Source organism: Vulpes lagopus, chromosome 19, assembly GCF_018345385.1.
Source record: "Vulpes lagopus strain Blue_001 chromosome 19, ASM1834538v1, whole genome shotgun sequence".
Classification (NCBI taxonomy): Eukaryota; Metazoa; Chordata; class Mammalia; order Carnivora; family Canidae; genus Vulpes; species Vulpes lagopus.
The window spans coordinates 31013120-31030921 of record NC_054842.1 but is presented as its reverse complement, the minus strand read 5'-3'; the positions used below and the strand labels follow the sequence as shown (position 1 = coordinate 31030921).

Here is a 17802-nt window from a genome sequence, read left to right as displayed (position 1 = left end):
TTCCAGACAGTCTGCTCTCTTGCATTAAGGAGACCCAAATAGTAACACAGCACACATGGGTTTTGCAGCCTGCCTTTTTATAATATATATATTTATATATATTTTATAATATATATATAGGTGCTAGTCCCACCTTGCTATATAATAAGTTTCCTTGTTTTTTTTTTTTTTTTCTAGCTGCAGAGGATTCTGATGTGTTATTTAGCTGTATTGGACATTGAAGTTGTTGCTTGTATTGCAGTGTGGTGTAAGATTTTAAGGGAGCTCTCTGCTCCCTTCGGGGTTCTGATTTAAAATCTTGAGGCTGGTTCCATATTCAGCCTTGGCTGCCCAACCATTTGTTGGCTGCCTTTTGTGTACCATGGCATGCCCATTCTGCACTTGGTCTTGGAATAGAGAGGTGAGAGGAACAGAGCAGAGACCAGAAAGAGCTTGGTGCTTGGTGATGAGAATGAAAACTCTCAGCTTAAATGACGTCATCTAGCCCCCCACACTAAGGAATCTGATCACACTCTGACATGGCTTCTGTCAGCCCCAGACCAGGTCCCTAGCATGCACCTACCTCCCTTAAAATGCTTGCTTGAGAAAGGTCAATGCTGCCAAAAGAATTTATTGTTCTATTCCAGCTAAAACCTGTCAAGAGGCCTCTGACCCCCCTCTTCCTTGGCAGTTATTTTAGGAAACTTGGAATTGTAAATCCTTTATCTGCCCCTTGGAGATGTAAATCTCCTACAACCCAGAATCTTTCTTCAAGGACCTGAAAACAATCTCTGTGAAATGCACACTTCTAGGGAGATAGCTCCTTATCTCCCAGCCCCTGTGGGAGGGTTGGATGCTGACTTTGGTGGGCGTCTTCCTCTAATTTGCTCCTGTCATAAAGCTATGAGAAGTGTGTTTCTCTTCTGGATAAGTGCCAATTAGCAAACACAGATGGCCTAATCACATAGACCACTCCCTCCCTTAATCCCCTTCAGTACTCTTCCTTTAGCACACCCAGCATTTAAAAAGCTTTGTTTTTTGTTTCAGTGAGTTGAGCTCCATTCTATACTGAAATGTCTCTCCCCTACTGCAGTAGTCTGAATAAAATATGTCTTACTGATTTTTAACAAGTATTCAGTGCAAAATTTCTCTTTGACAGTTGAGAAGTCTGCCCCATGCATAGACTGCTCTGCAGATGGTCAGGCTGGATTCTGACTCTCAACCCTTGTCCATGCTGGATCCTGGTCTGAAGGGCCATCTTCTGGTATGTTCTTTGGGTCCCACATTTAGACTCAACCTCCTGGTGTACCCGCACTGAGGACCATCCAATATTCTTTCTCTTCTCTAAACTCCTGTGGGATGGGTGTGTTGAACAACTCATGAATACAAGTATGTAAACACAGTTGTTTATGTTACTACTCACTTAATGTCTGTAGCTTCTCATTTATTCAATTCCACAAACTTAATTGGGCATTGACTATGCGTGTAACAATTTACATACATTATTTCATCCAAATACCCATCACCCAGCTCCAGTGATTACAAATGCATGGCCTGTTTTGTTTCACCTATATATCCCTTCATATTTCTACTCTGCCTTGGATCATTTTGAACAAATCTCAGATAGCATTATTTCTTCTTTAGATATTTCAATATGTATTGTTAGATTATAATGATGCTTTAAAAAATAACCTTCAGGGTCCCTGGGTGGCTCAGTCAGTTAAGTGTCTGACTCTTGGTTTTGGCTCAGGTCGTGATCCCAGGGTCCTGGGATAGAGCCCCATGTCAGGCTCCCTGCTCAGTGGGGAGTCTGCCTCTCGCTCTCCATCTGCCCTTCCCTTTGCTCATGCTCTTTCTGTCTCTCTCTCAAATAAATAAAAAATCTTTTAAAAAAATTAAAAAATGACTTCAAAAATCTAAAAATAACATCTAAACATTAATAACAATTTCTCAAATGCTCAGTTAATCTTCCTTCAATTGTCTATTTTTTCAGTTTGCTTGAATAGTGGTTCAAATAATGTTCATTTCAGTGGGTTGATATGTCAGTTTTATCTCTTTTAATTTATAGGTTTCCCCCTTATCTCCCTTTTTGTGCCTTGCAATGTTTGCTTGTTGAAAAAATTGGGTGTTTAATTCTATAGTTTCCCACGGTCTGTGTTTTGCTAATTTCATCCTGGTAGTGTCATTTAACATCTTCTTCTGGTCCCTGTATTTTCTGTAAATTAGCAGTTTTATTTTGAGGCTCAATCACATTCAGTTCTCTTTTTCTTTTTTCTTTTCTGGTAAGACTACATCATAGGTGATGTTGTGTACTCCACCAGGAGGTACATGTTTGCTGGTCTCTTTTTTTGTAATATTAGTAGCCATTTGATGATTGTTATTGCCTAGATCCATTATTTTGTTATGGTGGCAAAGTGGTGATATTTGAATTTTATTTTAATGATTAATAGGAGTTATAAATATAAATAAAATAATAGTTACATTATTTGTTGTTTTGAGGTAATATTTCTATAAAAGGATAATTTTCTCTTCAGCTCTTTTAAAAGATCTGCAGTTCTTATAGGAAAGGCAGGAAAAATTCCTAATTTTTTCTCATTATTTGTCAGTTTCAAAATAATGAGTTGGTTCCCCAGCAGACTCCAAGGCAACCAATAAGTGGGATTTTTTTTGTGTTATACTGAATGCATAGATTTAAACATATTTGATGTTTCAATTCATAGCAGTTAATATTCTTTCTCTTCTTTTAGCAGTTAATATCCTTTTTTTTTTCCTTTTTATGAACAATTTATCTATTTATTTGAGAGAGTGAGCACACAAGTGGCAGGGAGGGGCAGAGGGAGAGGGAGAAGCAAACTCCCCACCAGCAGGGAGCCCCACACAGGGCTCAATCCCAGGACTCTGTGATCAGGACCTGAGCCAAAAGCAGATGTTTAACCAACTGAGCCACCCAGGCACCCCTGCAGTTAATATTCTTATTGATACATAGCCATCTTTGTTTAGTGGGAGCTTGTTCAATTTGGCTCCTAAGTCTTTTGACATGACTCTAGTAGTTCTTTATAGCTTCCTTGGTTTTGGTATGATGAAATGTTTAAGATTCATATCTTACACTTCCTGCTCCCAAACTTGGATTCAGCCATTTCTCTAAAGAGCCTCAGTTCTTCTAATGAAAGATGACAGTGACTGAAATCTGAGGCTAAAAATGCTCATTGCTATTGGCAATTGTTTCTAGTTCATTTCACTGGCTGGAGCTAGGAAATGGTCATATATTTATTTTAGGATCACATACACCATGATTTTACACTGATAATTCCAATTCAAATTCAGGACTAGAGAATTGTCACTAAATTTTATCTGCCTTACAAGTGTCTCTGTTTTTACCCATACTAAAAATCTCGATTCTCAATGACACAAATAGAATTACTCTTCAGCTTTATCCCACAGTACACACACACACACACACACACACACACACACGCACACGCACACACACACACACCAGTATTAGAATAATAGGAACAATGCCACCAACAATATGATTACTGAAAGTGATTTAAGATTCTTTTTTCAGTACTTATTTGCATCCCACGAGGGATGTCCAACTTACTGTGGTTAAAAATCACTTTTATAATTCTGTAAAATATTTCCATGGTTCCAAAGTCATCTCCACATAAGATAAATTGAAGGAATTCTAAGGTCTATTCTTTTCTTCTCTAACTTACTCCCTCCCTCCCTCCCTTCTCCTATAAGTGATCTCTTAAAAACATCTGTGGCTGGTTTTTACAGTTACAAGTGAATATGTATGGATATATTCATATACCTTCTTCTTTCTTAGATAAATGGTAGAATGAAATACAGATTCTCTCCACCTTGCTTTTTTAGCAAGGAGATCATCACTCTATAATACTTATAGAGCCCTTCCTCATTCCTTTTGTGGATGTGTCATTGCTTATTCAGCTAGTCCCCTATTGCTAAGTATTTGGGTTGTTTCCAGTCTTTTGACATTATAGATATGGGAATGAACAGCCTTGTGCATACTTCTTATTGGTGTTTTTGCCAGTGTGTCATCAGGAGAGATTCCTAGAAGTGGGACCACTGGATTAAATCACATGTACATACATGCATATATTGTTTGTCTGGATATTGCCAAATTCTTCTCTATAGACACTAACATTTTTTATTCCCATCAGCACTATGGAATTGGCTGTTTCCATAGCACTTCACCAACAAAAGATCGACATACTTTTGGTGTTTTGCCAATCTGATAAGTGAAAATGGTATCTCAGGTAGGTTTTTGTTTTGTTTTGTCCATATTTCTCTTATTATGAGTGAAGTTGAATATCTTTTTATGTAGTTCAGAGCCATTTTCATTTATTTTTATGTTAGTTCCCCGTTTAACATCTCCAGCCTACTTGACAGTAAGCTTGCTCTTGGCTTTTATTTTAAAACTGCAAATTCTAAATCCTGTTTATAGAATAGGGATATTAACCCTTTGTGTTCAGAGTCAAAAATACTTCTGTCTAGTTTGTCATTTGCCTTTTAGTTTTGCTTATGGTGTAATTTCGTGATGCAAAATTTAAAAATTTTTGGTAATCAGATTCATCAATATTTCCTTTATTTCTTTTAGATTTTGAATTATATCAGGGAAAACTTCTTTCACACCCAGCTTATAAAGGAATTCAGTCATGTATTCTACTTGTATGGTTTCCTTTTATGCACTTAAATCTAGGATACATTTGGAATTGATTTAGGGTATGGTGAAGGATGGATCCAATTTTATTTTCCTCATGACTATCTGGTTGTCTGAGTACCATTTATTAAAAAGTCTATCCTTTCCTCCATTGGTTTCAAATGCTGCACTTATCAAAACTAAATTTATGTATGTAACAGAGCTTACTTTTGAATTTTATATTTTGTTCTTTTGGTCTTCCCATCTTTTATGTGCCGATATGAAATTACTTTCTGAGTGAGAGTCTCTAGTACGCTGCAATGTCTAGGAGAGCTGCCCCTTCTCTCCTTGCTCTCCTCTTTCAGTTATTCTTTTCAGCTATTCTTGCATTTTTGCTTTTACAAGTGAAATTTATAATAAACCCTTATAGTTCTAAAAAGAAACCCCTATGATATTTTAAAAATTAGGACTGCATTAAATTTATAAGTTACAGAGAACTGACATTTTCTTGAGTCTATATTCAAGCACATGGTATTTCTTTACATTTGTGTCTTTCAAGAGAATTTTATTATTGTTGCATACACATTTTGGACATTTCTTGTTAAATTTATTCAGAGGTATTTTATTTTTTGCTATCATAAATGAGATGGTAGCCATTTATATATTAAGTGAATATATTATATATGTGTGTATATGTGTATTTAGCATATGTCTTTAATGTTATTTTCTAACCTGCTACTTTACTAAATTATCTTATTGTTTGTTATACAGTTTTCACATGGATCCTTTTGGACTTCCCAGAAAGACCAACATTTTCCCTTTTTCTCTCCAAACCTAATACCTCCAATTGCTTTCTCTTGTCTGGCATTAACTACTACCTCTGACCAATGTTAGTTACATAACAGTAGAGCCAGTGGGCATACTTATCTTGTTCTTAATTTCTACAGGAAGTCCTCTAGTATTCCTTAGCTATTTTATCGGATCAAGAAAGTCTCCACATACTCTTATTATTCAGGTAAGAAATCAAGATGTAGCAATATCAATAAATAACTTACTGGGCCTGAGTGTGACCTATGGACTCTCTGGCTTTAGAATCCTCAATCTTTGTAGCACATCCCCTAGTTTTCATTATTGGGGACTCCCCTGTCCTCTACTCTTCAACAGGATCCTCACATTTTAAGAGATCTTAGGAGAGTTAAGAGTGGCCCCCAGTGACAGCACTCATTCTCTTCCCTGTCTTCTGTGGCAGTTTTGCTTCTGCAGAGATATATACTCTGCTTAGCAAAGCAAGACCCCCCCCAAGGAAATCAGAAACTACCCTTTTTAGAAAGCAGTTTGGTGACCACCTATATTACTTGGCCAAGACCCTTGAGAGCAGCCTCATACCTCCTTCTTTCCCCCTGCTCCATGAAAATATTTTTCCAATCTCATATGTCACTTACACTGAGAGGAATTCTCCTGAATACATTTTTTTTTCTCTGTATAACTACATTTCTTTTTTTTTTTTTTTTAATATAACTACATTTCTAATGATACTTTAGTGTCCCTTGTAACTTGGCTAACAAAGGAACTACCTTACTGACCTGCTCTGACTCGACAAAATGCATGTACAGTATTAAGAAATAGATGGGGTGGTTTATCTTGGGTAAATGTATTCAGGCTGGTGCAGATACTAAAATAGCTTCTGGTTCTTTCTCCCCCTTTCAGGGACACCAGGTTGTGAATCACGAACAATGATCCTTTTGCCTTCTTATTCAGGGCTGGTGGGGGTGCTGGCGCTGTGGGGGGCGGTTAATTCTTGTTTTTTTTTTTCTCTTTCTCTTTTTAAACCCACTAGGACTACAGGTTCTGTGGGGAGAGAACTGGCCCTCACCTGGATTGTCTGAGTATCCAGCAGTTTCCCCAAATAGGCTGATCCTCAGAGTCTGAGCTCTCTCTCTGCAAGGGCCAGAAAGAGGAACTGTGAACAGCAGGAAGGATATTCAAATCAGGTCCATTTTAAATTCTAATTCTCTTGCCTTTTAATAATTTTGATTTCCTTTTCCTCCAGCTAACCACCTCAGCTGTCTGAGGTATAAGCTGCTGTTTTCTCCCATGGAGACCAATAATTTCAGTGGAACAGAAGCCTCCACGTTCCCCTTTCTTTCCCAGGCAGCGTCTCTCTGGCCTTGGCCATGGCTTGCTCCTTGTGCTTTGAGACTCCACCTACCTGGCTGCACCTCCTCTGTCCCCACTCTCCTTTTATCTGCAGCTCCAACGCAGGGAGGCTGCCTAATTCCAAGCTTGTGTTTGGTCTCTTTGAAGATGAAAGGGTCTGACATTGCCCCTGGAGCTTATTATGAGCATCATTTTCTAGGCAAAGAAGGTCAGGAGCATTTGGTAAAGCAGGAGAGGGAAAGAACCACTTTCTGCCCAAGCAATGGGCAGCGGCTATGCCCTCTGTGGCCTCCTGGTCATCACCTGGGAGTTTTCCTGTCTGTTTTTACTCCTTAGCAGAAGTGTGAGAGTTTCTGACACACCTGAGGAGTGGGGAGAGAGAGGTTTGGAAGTGAAAAAGAACTTCATATACATGAACCCTAGCCAGGATTGGTTATGTGATTCGTGGGTCCTGGTGCAAAATGAAAATGTGACACTCCTTGAAGGGGCACCCACACCTCAATGTTTATAGCAGCAATGTCCACAATGGTTAAACTATGGAAAGAGCCCAGATGTCCATCAACAGATAAATGGGTTACAAAGATGTGGTATATATATATAATGGAATGCTACCCAGCCATCAAAAAATTTGAAATCTTGCCATTCACAACAACGTGGATAGAACTAGAGGGTATTATGCTAAGCAAAATAAGTCAATTAGAGAAAGACAATTATCATAGGAACTCACTCATATGTGGAATTTATGAAACAAAACAGAGGATCATAGGGGAAGAGATCAAAACAAGAAACAAGATAAAATCAGAGAGGGAGACAAACCATGAGAGACTCTTAATCATAGGAAACAAACTGAGGGTCTCTGGAGGGGAAGGGAGTGCGGGGGTGGGGATGGGATAAACTGAGTGATGGACATTCAAGAGGGCACATGATGTAATGAGGACTGGGTTTTATGTAAGACTTATGAATCACTGACCTCTACCTCTGAAACCAGTAGTACATTATATGTTAATTAATTGAATTTAAATAAAATAAAAAAAATAAAGGTGGTAAAATATAAATAAATAAGTAAATAAATGTGTTAAAATATGAGATGTTATGGTTTTTCTCTTGACTTGTCATAGTAATTTTTGCTAATTAATCTTATACATCCTCAGACACAGGATACTTAAGGGGGCAAATGCAAACTCTCCTAGGCCCCCTAGGGGCCCTGCTCCACCACGTGGGGCACTGTGTGGCCCACCAACTGCTGGGTTACCCTTTCTGCCAGTGACTGCACTCATGTGCTTTGTCCTGGTGAAGGGGAGGAGGCAAGGAGTCAAGCCAAGCATCTTCCTTTCCCACAGACTGGCCACTCCAACTCATGGAAGATAGGTAGTCCTATCTTCCTATCCTTAGGTAGTCCTAGGAGTATTGAAGCTCAGTGCCACTGAGTCCTATCTTCCTCTTTAGGTAGTCCTAAGAGTTTGAAGCTCAGTGCCACTCTGTAGGTACCTGGTTTAAGAGTGGACAAAAGGTTTGCTCTTCCCCTCTTGTTGCTTGTCAAATGCACTGTGGTGCTGCCAGCACTGAATCTATGACCCACTCCAAGAAGCAAATTTGACCCTTCCTGGATCTGTGAACTAGGCCCTTGTTGGAGGTGGGGGGTGGGTGGGTGGAGGTGAAGAGGGGCTTGGGGTTCCTGGAGTTGTGCAACTGGGCAGCTGAGAGCTTTGGATTTCTGGAGCCCAGAAACTCTTAGCATAGCATGGCTGCCTCTGAAACCTGTGTGAAGGAAAGGCAGCACTTTCTGAAATAAATGAATTGCTAATAGTCTGTTCTCTGGGTCTGGGTTAGGGACTCTGGTGGGGGTGGGCCCCTCTTGCAGTTCTGGGGGAACTGGCTGGTTGTTGGGTCTACGGCTCCATGACAAAGCACCCTGGAAGGCAGTGGGGGCTCCATTCCCCAGTGGGTAAGGCTTTGTTTCTGTGTAGCCAGAAGTTGGCCCTGCCATTTGGGGGCAGATAGGACTTGGGAGGGAGCTGTCATGTCAAGGCTGTCGGGTGAAGAGGATTCTGTTAGGGGTGGAGAGAGGAAGAAAGGGTTCAACTAAGGCCCTGAAGGGGGGCCATGGTCTCCAGAAGCAAGTCCTTTGGTCAGAGACCTGACCCTGAGAGGACTGGTACTCTGACTCAGGATGGCCTCTGCATGTGCACAGTACTTCACAGTTCCTAATGCCCATCCCCACCTTCTTTTTAGAGAGAGAGCCAGCATGTGAGAGCAGGGGTAGGGCAATGGGAGAAGGAGAATCTTAAGCAGATTCCATGCCCAGCATGTAGCCCAGTGTGGGGCTTGATTCCATGACTCTGAGATCATGACCTGAGCTAAAATCAGGAGTCAAATGCTTAACAGAGGGAGCCACTCAGGTACCCTTCTCTAATGCTCCCTTTTGCATCTTATTTTATTTCATGTTCAGAGCGACCCTGGGAGGTGCTCATTCACTTTATAGATGGGGAAAGGGAGACACAGAGCAAAGACTGGCTGGTCCAAATAAGTGGCAGAACTTACTAACTAATCACTGTTGAGTATCAATCGTGTACATGGTTTCAGGTATCTGCAATGCCATGAGTGAAGAAAGTCTTTCTAAGCTGTTAACCACTGATTTTATTGGGTATATTATATTTGGTTAACCCTCTTAGCATTTCTGCTCAGTAGATACAGCCAGCTTCAAATGGCAAATGAAGAGAAAAATTGAGAGAAGTAACTGACCTAAAGTCACCCAGCTAGTAAATGGCAGTGCCACCATCCAAATGTAAGTTCACCCGACTCCCAGGTGAACTTCCAGTTTATGCCCTTTCTACTCTTCCCAGTGTTAGGGAGACCTGGTCCTTCCTAAGTGGGCCTAGTGTGTGAGGGCATGGACAGGCAAGTGACCATAGAACAACATGGTAACTACCACCATGAATGTGTGTACAGGCTGTCATGAGATCACAGAAGGAACTGGGGAAGCACTGTAGAGGAGCAGGCTGAAGACACATGGTGTGTTCAGGGGCTCCTAGGTGGGTGGTGTGGCTAGGACTTAGCGGTTGCTTCTTAAGGGCCTTGTAGATTGAGCCCTGAGTCACAGATTGTGTCCTGTCAGTGATGAGGAGCCCAGAAAGGAGTTGGCTAGGGACATAATGTAGTCAGATCCCACATGTCAAAAGATCACACTGGTGACTGGATGGAGAATACCAGGAAGGAGAGCGGGCATCAGCAAAGCCATCTTAAAAACATTATGCTGAAGCTGGGAGGGCTGGATAGTGTGGGTCAGTATTGTAACTACAACAAAGGAAAATTAATGTGCATTTCTCAAAAATGTAGAATTTTCTTTCGTTCTTTTTGGTGGAACAGAGCTTAATATGGTTGGAAGGCTAGGTTGTGTGATACAGCAATAACTGCATTTTACAGGTCAGTCTCACTGTATCTCAAGTCCATGCTTTTAAACAAAAGAAGAAGGGAAGTCTGTATTCATATGAAGTATCTCACTTATGGTCAGTTAAGAGAGAAATGACCCTCATTTGGGATTCAGTGGCAGGGTTGAATGTCTCTGTGTCCTTGGCCCTCGTGGCATTTTGGTTGTGCTGCTCTCAGGGAGCAGTTTGCTAATCTATAGTCTGCCCACAGGCAGGAGCCATGCAACTTAGATATCTATGGATTTGCTAGAATGGCTGTGGCATTGTACTCATTTTACAGATAAGGACACTGAGGTTTAGAGAAGTTGAGAAAGTTGCCCAATCCCCTGTAGCTAGCTGGAGCCAGACCACATCAGGATCTATTGAATATGGACTAAGTTTTGTGTCTATACGTTTTGACTTAGAAATTAGGATGCCTGACTTCTCATGAAAAGTCTGGGTGGCATCTGAATGCAGAACAACTTCTTGTCCTACACAGGCTGAAATATTGGAATATATAGGAACAGCCTGCTGGTTTATAGGACACAAATACTTGGAATCAGGACTGCTAGGGAGAATCTGGGAGGGGTGGCTTTCTTAGATTTGACAGCTTTAAGCCCCAGACTGCTCTAAGATGACTCTCCCTCACAGCCCAGATGGATGTAAGCAGAACAACAGCTCCAGAGGAAAGCCAAGAGGACAGTGTTGTAAATCACATGTCCTAAGCTGATGGTCGGGCACTGACTGACAATGAAGGAGAAGCATCCTCAGATGAAATGGGAGGCAGGAAGGGAAATGAGGAGCCTCTCAGTGTGCCTGCACTGCATCACTCAGCCACACACAAATAGAAGTTTGTGATCTCCTCTTGGGGAGTGCATGCTGGCCTCTAGGGCCCAAGGGGTCCAAGCTGGCAGTTCCTGGCTGAATTAGAGGCCCATGTAGCTCAGAGGGATCCCAAGATCAGCATGTATGGGGGGGAGGTTGGGTAGGGAAGGGAGAAGAGAAGCCAGCCACCCACAGAGATCTGATGAGATGTGCAATGCTGGCTGGAGTCCTGGTGGTAGAACTGTAGGCTGCAGGCCAGACATGACAGATGAGCTCAGCGCTCTGCGGAAATCACCCAGGAGAGCACATCCTGACCAAGCAAGGGAGAAAGATGAAACCTCTGTGTCCAGCCCTGTCCAATAGGATAGCACTGGCCACATGTAGTAAATAAAATAAAATAAAATAAAAATAAAAACTCAATTCTTCAGTCTTATTAGCCAGGATTCATGTGCTCAATAGCCATATGTGGCTGTGGCCACCAGACAGGACGGTGTGGATATAGGACATTTCAGTCACTGAAGAAAGTTGTATTTCATGTAAACTATCACATTAATATTTTAAATGTTGATTACGTGTTGAAATAACATTTAAAATATATTGATGCTAAAATTAGCTTCACCTGTTTCTTTTTATTTTTTTACTGTAATAGAAACTTATCAATTACCAGGTGGCTCATATTTCTATTGGACAGTTCTGTAGCAGATGGATACAGGAACACACCTCCATTTATCCTTGTTTTTGATGCCTCATCCATTCTATGGTGTTCCATTTGATGATGGCTGTGAAAACCCTTTCTTAACACAAAACCTCTTCTTAACAGGGTTATGGGACAAATGCAAGCTTTGGAACCGAAACAATTCAGGCTCAAAGCTCAGCTTCCCTACAGGCTGCAAATCTTGGGCAAATTACATAATTCCTTTGTGCCTCAGTTTTCTCATCTGAAAAATGCAATCGGTAAATGAGCCTCTGCATAGTATTGCTTTGAACATAGGAGATAGTTCGTGTACAGGGATTATTGTAGGCCTGGCCCTTAGTCTACCTCAAAAAATGATAGCTGTCATTATTGTTTTCATTGTCATTAGTACTTTTTAGCATGAAATGAGAGGTTGTGGTCAGTTTCTTTGGCTTCAAACCATTTACTCCCCTGCCCCACCTCAGCATTCTTGCTCTCTGATAATGACCCCTCAGGTGGCTGTCAGCACCCTCTCCTGGCCCTACGCAAAGCCCTTGGGCATGGCCCAGGCACTCACCTGCTGGCAACTGCTGGCCCAGGAGGCCCTGAGGGCACCCCAGGTTTCTGAGCGTGTGGCTTTGCTCTCCAGGTGCATCCGCAGCTGTGCCTCCAGCTCTTGGCTGACGCTCTCGAGGGCATGAACCTTGGCCATGTATTCCACCAGGCAACCCCCCAGGTCCTCAACTGTACTGAGGTTCCTCTCCAGACCTGGAGCTGGTGCTGTGGCAAGACCTGAGCTCCGCAGGCCCTGCAGGAAAACACTGCTGATGCCCAGGGCCCGGCGTGTCACACGGGTGCCCAGGCCACCTGTGAACCCACTGGGCGCCATCCCTACATAGACTCTGGGTGCTCGGATGAGACCACCCAAGGCATTGGTCCTGGAGGCTGGGGGGCTATCCAGGGAGGATGATGACCATGTTCCCCCGAAGGATGCCCTGTGCCTCTGGAGGGGCATGCTGGAGCTGGCCCCGGTGGGCATGTCCACCACCACTCGCCTTGTGCTCATCTTCCCTTCTGCCTCTGCTCTGCCTAGTGGGTTTACAGAGCCTAGTGGCTTTTGGTTTCCAGCCCCAGTGTCCCTGTGGCCCGGTCGTGGGCCTCTCTGGAAGCTCCCCTACCCCCAGGCCTGCTTTGTCTGCTGTTTTCTATGAGCTTCTACCATTCATTGAGCTGAAAGAGAAACGGTCCCTGCCCAGGGCTGTGTGCAGAAAGGCACTCATGCATTCTCTGCAAGGTCATGTGCCTGACCTCCCAGATTTTTCTGCTGGTGGTGGGGGAAGCTAGATCAGTGCAGGCTGTGGAGGCTCATCTGGGTCTGTGTCCTTCACCACCTGAGAGAGGGCAAAGCAGGCATCAAACAGCCCTATTTCACAGATGAGTAAACCAAGACCTCAGATCACAAGTGTAGTGAGTGGCTGACCCAGGACTGAATCCAGATGTTCCAGGGCCAATTTCAGAGCTTTCTACATCCTTACGTGTGCTGTGTATGTGAATGTGTGAATGTGCATGCATGTCCACACAGGTAATAGACAATGGAAATGAATGTGAACCACCCATGGTGGAGGCAGCCCCATGAACTCAAGGGAAACAAATGAAGCCTGTTTCTTCCCTCACCCTCTCTCAGTTCTGGTAGCAGCTTCAGGTCCTTCGGTGGCATTTTTCTTACCTTGAACACTGCTGTTTATCAGCTGCTTGATGTTGGCCATGTTGCTCCACGTCTCTGGACATTACTTCCCACGCACTGGCCTGAGCTCTCTCTAAGTAGTAGACAACCACCCTGGGCAAATTCAGGTCCCACACATGTTGGGCACTTCTTATGCTGTAGCTGTTTCCTACACTTCTGTTTCTCCATTTTCCAGAAGACTAATAAATAAGAACAAAGAGGTTTTCCAGTAAGCTCTTTAAAGGTGCTTCAAGTTAGGATTTGATGACACTCCTGGGTTTTAATTCTTACTGTCAGCACCTACTAAGGTATGTTGTTATGGTCACATCTCAAGTACTTTTACAGGTCTAAAAAAGATCCTCTGAGATAACAAAACCCACTAAACCCTAAGACCTATTGCACTTAAGTTCTGCACTAGAGAATCCAAGTAGCCACAATTAATCCAGAGCTGGATATTTATCCTAAATCCTGTAACATGAGAACCCACCTCAAGTGAGAGAAGGGGAAGGGAGTCAATTTCTAGTATGTATTGAATCCATCCTAGTCTTGTGTATGGTTTCCATATTTTATTTCATTGAATTCTCAATTCAACTTTAGGAGGTAGATATAGGGTTGACATGTACTACTATTTGGGCTGTGCACTGCACTACTTTAAAAATATAATCACTGTGTCAAATGATGGGCTATTAACTCCTTATGTGATGTGGACCTTGATAGCTCCAATGACTTGTCCAAGGTCTCCTGTCCAGAAAGTAGCAGAGCTGGGATGAGAAGACCTCTTCTGACTCTTAGTGACATATCTAGCAACCCCTCCGACTCCCACCACCTAGAGAACAGGATACTATCCAAAGTCACACAGGCAGAGGTCAAAACTATGATTACCTACTGGAATATTCTATTGCTCTTCCTTGCTGAGTAAGACTACAACTTTTCCCCCCCTTCTACTTTGTCTATTTGAGATGACACAGAAGAAACTTCATAAATATTAATGTTGGTTATATGATTAACAGTATAAGGAACCAACTTGGTCAAGTAAAAGCTGGCAGTGTCCCTTATTTATTTAGACATCCATCTCTGGTACATGCTGTAGGGTCCATGGCACCCACCAGACTGTCAGAATAATATCCTCCTAACACAGGTGATGCTGACTAGGTCTCGAGAACTGCAGGAATTCCGGGGTGTATCATCCAAGGCTAAATGAAGGGTTCAAGCTACTGAATAAGTTGTTTGCACAGGTGTCATGTTTATGCACTGTTATTCTCTATGGAGTGTTAACTCTCAGTGGCCAGGTTAACTCCAGCTTTCTCCAACCCAAAAATATATACAGTAGAACCCTCAGCCCCAGGGAGAAAGAGGAGAGAGAAGGGATTTATTTTACTTGACATCAATGTTTCCAAAGACCTAAAGAGAGATAACTCTGTTTTGGAGACATCACAAACATGTTCTAAAGGGTTTGTATTATCAAATGACAAATTGCTAATCCTATTAGTTCATTACGCTCATAAAACCCAACTTATTGTTAAAATAGATTAAAAAATACAGATGAACATTAAGCAGTGTCAGTTCTTAAGGAAGACTTAAAAGTTATTTTAAAATGAAAAGAATGCAAAATGCATTAGCAACTTAATCCTCTGGCTAATAAAATAAGTTTATTTATATATACATGGTAGTTGAATTCTGTGGATAAGGAAAAATAAGTCATACATCCACATATATATATGTATATATATAACATATGTATCTTTGATTACATATATTATATATAATTTTACTTTACAAACAGATTTCTTTATATACGCACACACATTGCTATAGTAAATGCAATAGCAGACAGAAATATAAGGTTAAAAGCTCAGACAGCAGCACGCTGGCAAACGAATCTCAGAGCAACATTTAACCTGCTTCCTTGTGGGTTGAAGAGTCTTTAAAGAGAGACAACCACCAAACTCATGTTAAGTAGATTCATACAACATTGAGAACACACATTTTTGAAGGCCATCTTTTTTTTTATAAGGAAATGTAGGAAGAAAGGAAAAAGTTATGATAAAAAGACCACAGCAACAACACAAACATGTGAATCAACATTCAAGTTCAATTCCCAATCTGACTATAAGAACATCTATATTCAAAATATACTATCAAACTAATTTTCTTTAGAGAAAGAGTCAAAGCAGTTCTCTTCTCTCCCCACCATCTATTAGGAAGAAAGTGAGAAGCAGCCATCTGTGGAAGCCCCTGTTCTCTGCGGGTCTGACCCTCCTGAGTGTGGGCTAGGGGAGGTGGCTGGCCAGCCATCTGCAAAGGGAGCCATGCAGGGGAGACTGGGAAATGAATGCCGGGTGGCAAGCCCGCCTGCAGACCCACAAGCAGATCCACCTGCTTGTGCCAAGGAGGGATAAGGATATGGTGATGTCTTCTCCCAAGCAATCCACCTTGACAATCTTTGTTTTGTAAGATCACAGGAGGGTTTAGAAAATCACAGCTCCACACTTCAAGGCCTTTTATATAAACATGTTCCTCAAGGGACAAAATGTGATGCCTTTTGAGAAAACAAAGCTGAACCCCAATAAACATTTGATTTGTGAAGAAGGGCAAGCATTCCAAAGCTCCAGGGTTAGGATCCACATCTAAACCATCTTCAGAGAAAGGCACAAGTTTTAAAGCAGATGTGGGTGTTGGAGAGGATGCAGGAATGTGCTTGGGGTGAGTGGGGCTTTTTTTCTGCTAGGGCAAGGCAGTCCTGTAAGCACAGTGGAAGCTCCCTGTCGTGTGATGTTAGGAGTATGTGGCCTTGGGATGCCTAATGTCCTCCACAGACTCCTGAGGGCTGCACGTTCCTTCCTGCCTGCTGTCCTGAACTCAGATGGTATTAGCCTTGACAGTCAATGGTGCCACTGTGTGGGTACAGGATCATCCGCTGGGGTGATGAGATGTCCCCTTTTCCTGCTCTGTGCATGAGTCTGCTGCTTCCCCTTGGGTGGTCCAGTTGCCTTCACTGGTGTGCAGGGGAGGAAGTGGGGTCCCACTGAATCCAGAAGAACCAGAACTTTAAGAAGCTGTGTTCTTGACTATTTTAACATTTCACTTCTACAGGTCTATTTCTTTCCTCACCTGCCTGGGGCTGCTGGGACCCCCAAGTACTCAATGACAGTTATTAAGAGAAGCAATCAATGCAACTGCTTTGCTTAGAAATACCTTTATTTTATAAAGCCACGGATCATTCTGTAAAGTTTTTTTTTTTTAAACCACACTTATAAAAAAGATGTTGACAATTCTTAGGAAAAAAAAGCTGAAAATGTTTCTTATTAAGTCAGGGTTACACAAAGATTATATTTATAATATATATTTGTATATTTATAATTTAGAGACGACAGGTAGGGAACAGCAAAGCAAGGGCTGCTGCAGTTAGATCTCTGATACTTGATCATTTCCCACAAACAGTGTTTCCTGGCAGAAGGGATTAACAAGGACCATCCCAGTGTCTCTGTAGTCGCCATTGGCTGGGGATCGGGGCTCCGAGAGTTGGTCCTGGGAGGAGAGAGGGAGGAGATGGTATGAACTTGGAGGGTTCGGTGGTGGCCATTCCTAAGGAAACACACACACAGGAGGACATCCATTTCCAAATAGGATTGCTGGGTAAACATTTTCATCGTCCTCACCATCAATGCTGAAGTGTAGAGCCCTCTCTGCTCTTCTGCAGGAAGATTTCCTGCTTCCTGAATGACTCAGGTTGCCAGAGATGGGACTGCTTTCCACTGAAAAGTCTGAGAGGGCTTGCCATGTGCAACACACAGTGAATGCATGGCTCACTACCTTCGTGGGTAAAACTGGGTCTATGTGGGCCCCTGATTCTCCTTCCTGCCTCTTTCTCACAGATCTCTGGGAGACTTGGCAGCTTTCCCTACCTGCACTTTCACACCCTGCACTTCCCACCTTTTTCTTCTCTTACCACTCACCTGTCTGAGCCTTCAAGGGTGCATTCCTCCCCCTCCTGAGTTCTCCCAGAATTATTGCCTCATTTCTTGTAGCACTAGATGTACTGAGGTGAATAGATATGAATCTCTATGTGACAGTAGGTGGCAAGTGAAAAATTTAGTCTGTGTACATAGCCTGAGAAGTGGAAGAATCTAGAAATAAGTAATTCACTGATTAGGTTGTTTAAATGATTTTGGCATCAACTAACAAGGACTGTAAGCATTTGTGGTCCACTAAGTGTCTGTACTCAGGGCAGTCCCAGGGGCGCAGCGGTTTAGGGCCGCCTGCAGTCCGGGGCATGATCCTGGAGACTCAGGATCGAGTCCCATATCAGGCTCCCTGCATGGAGCCTGCTTCTCCCTCTGCCTGTGTCTCTGCCTCTCTGTGTGTGTCTCTA

At 42.5% G+C, this 17802-nt stretch overlaps 2 protein-coding genes and 1 long non-coding RNA gene across 13 annotated transcripts in view; 1 reads left to right on the top strand and 2 right to left on the bottom strand.

Moving 5' to 3' along the window:
• BFSP2 (beaded filament structural protein 2) overlaps positions 1–12774 on the bottom strand; it is a 59667-nt gene extending 46893 nt beyond the window's left edge. The window contains exon 1 of the mRNA XM_041734213.1: positions 12285–12774. Within this exon, the coding sequence (XP_041590147.1) occupies positions 12285–12773 (489 nt within the window). The 5' untranslated portion in view covers position 12774. The remainder of the gene's footprint in view (positions 1–12284) is intronic.
• LOC121478840 overlaps positions 1–17802 on the top strand; it is a 106021-nt gene that overhangs the window by 27189 nt on the left and 61030 nt on the right. Inside the window, exons 2-4 of one of the 3 annotated variants that reach the window (XR_005984595.1) lie at positions 1139–1243; positions 4167–4262; positions 5593–5656. This is a non-coding gene — a long non-coding RNA (uncharacterized LOC121478840). Of the gene's footprint in view, positions 1–1138; positions 1244–4166; positions 5308–5592; positions 5657–17802 lie in introns of those variants that run through there. The other 2 variants (XR_005984593.1, XR_005984594.1) reach the window with 2 other exon arrangements.
• Positions 15204–17802, bottom strand: part of TMEM108 (transmembrane protein 108) — a 351590-nt gene continuing 348991 nt past the window's right edge. For all 9 annotated transcript variants that reach the window (XM_041734209.1, XM_041734204.1, XM_041734208.1 and 6 more), the window contains one exon: positions 15204–16958. In XM_041734209.1, the coding sequence (XP_041590143.1) occupies positions 16836–16958 (123 nt within the window). In that variant the 3' untranslated portion in view covers positions 15204–16835. The remainder of the gene's footprint in view (positions 16959–17802) is intronic.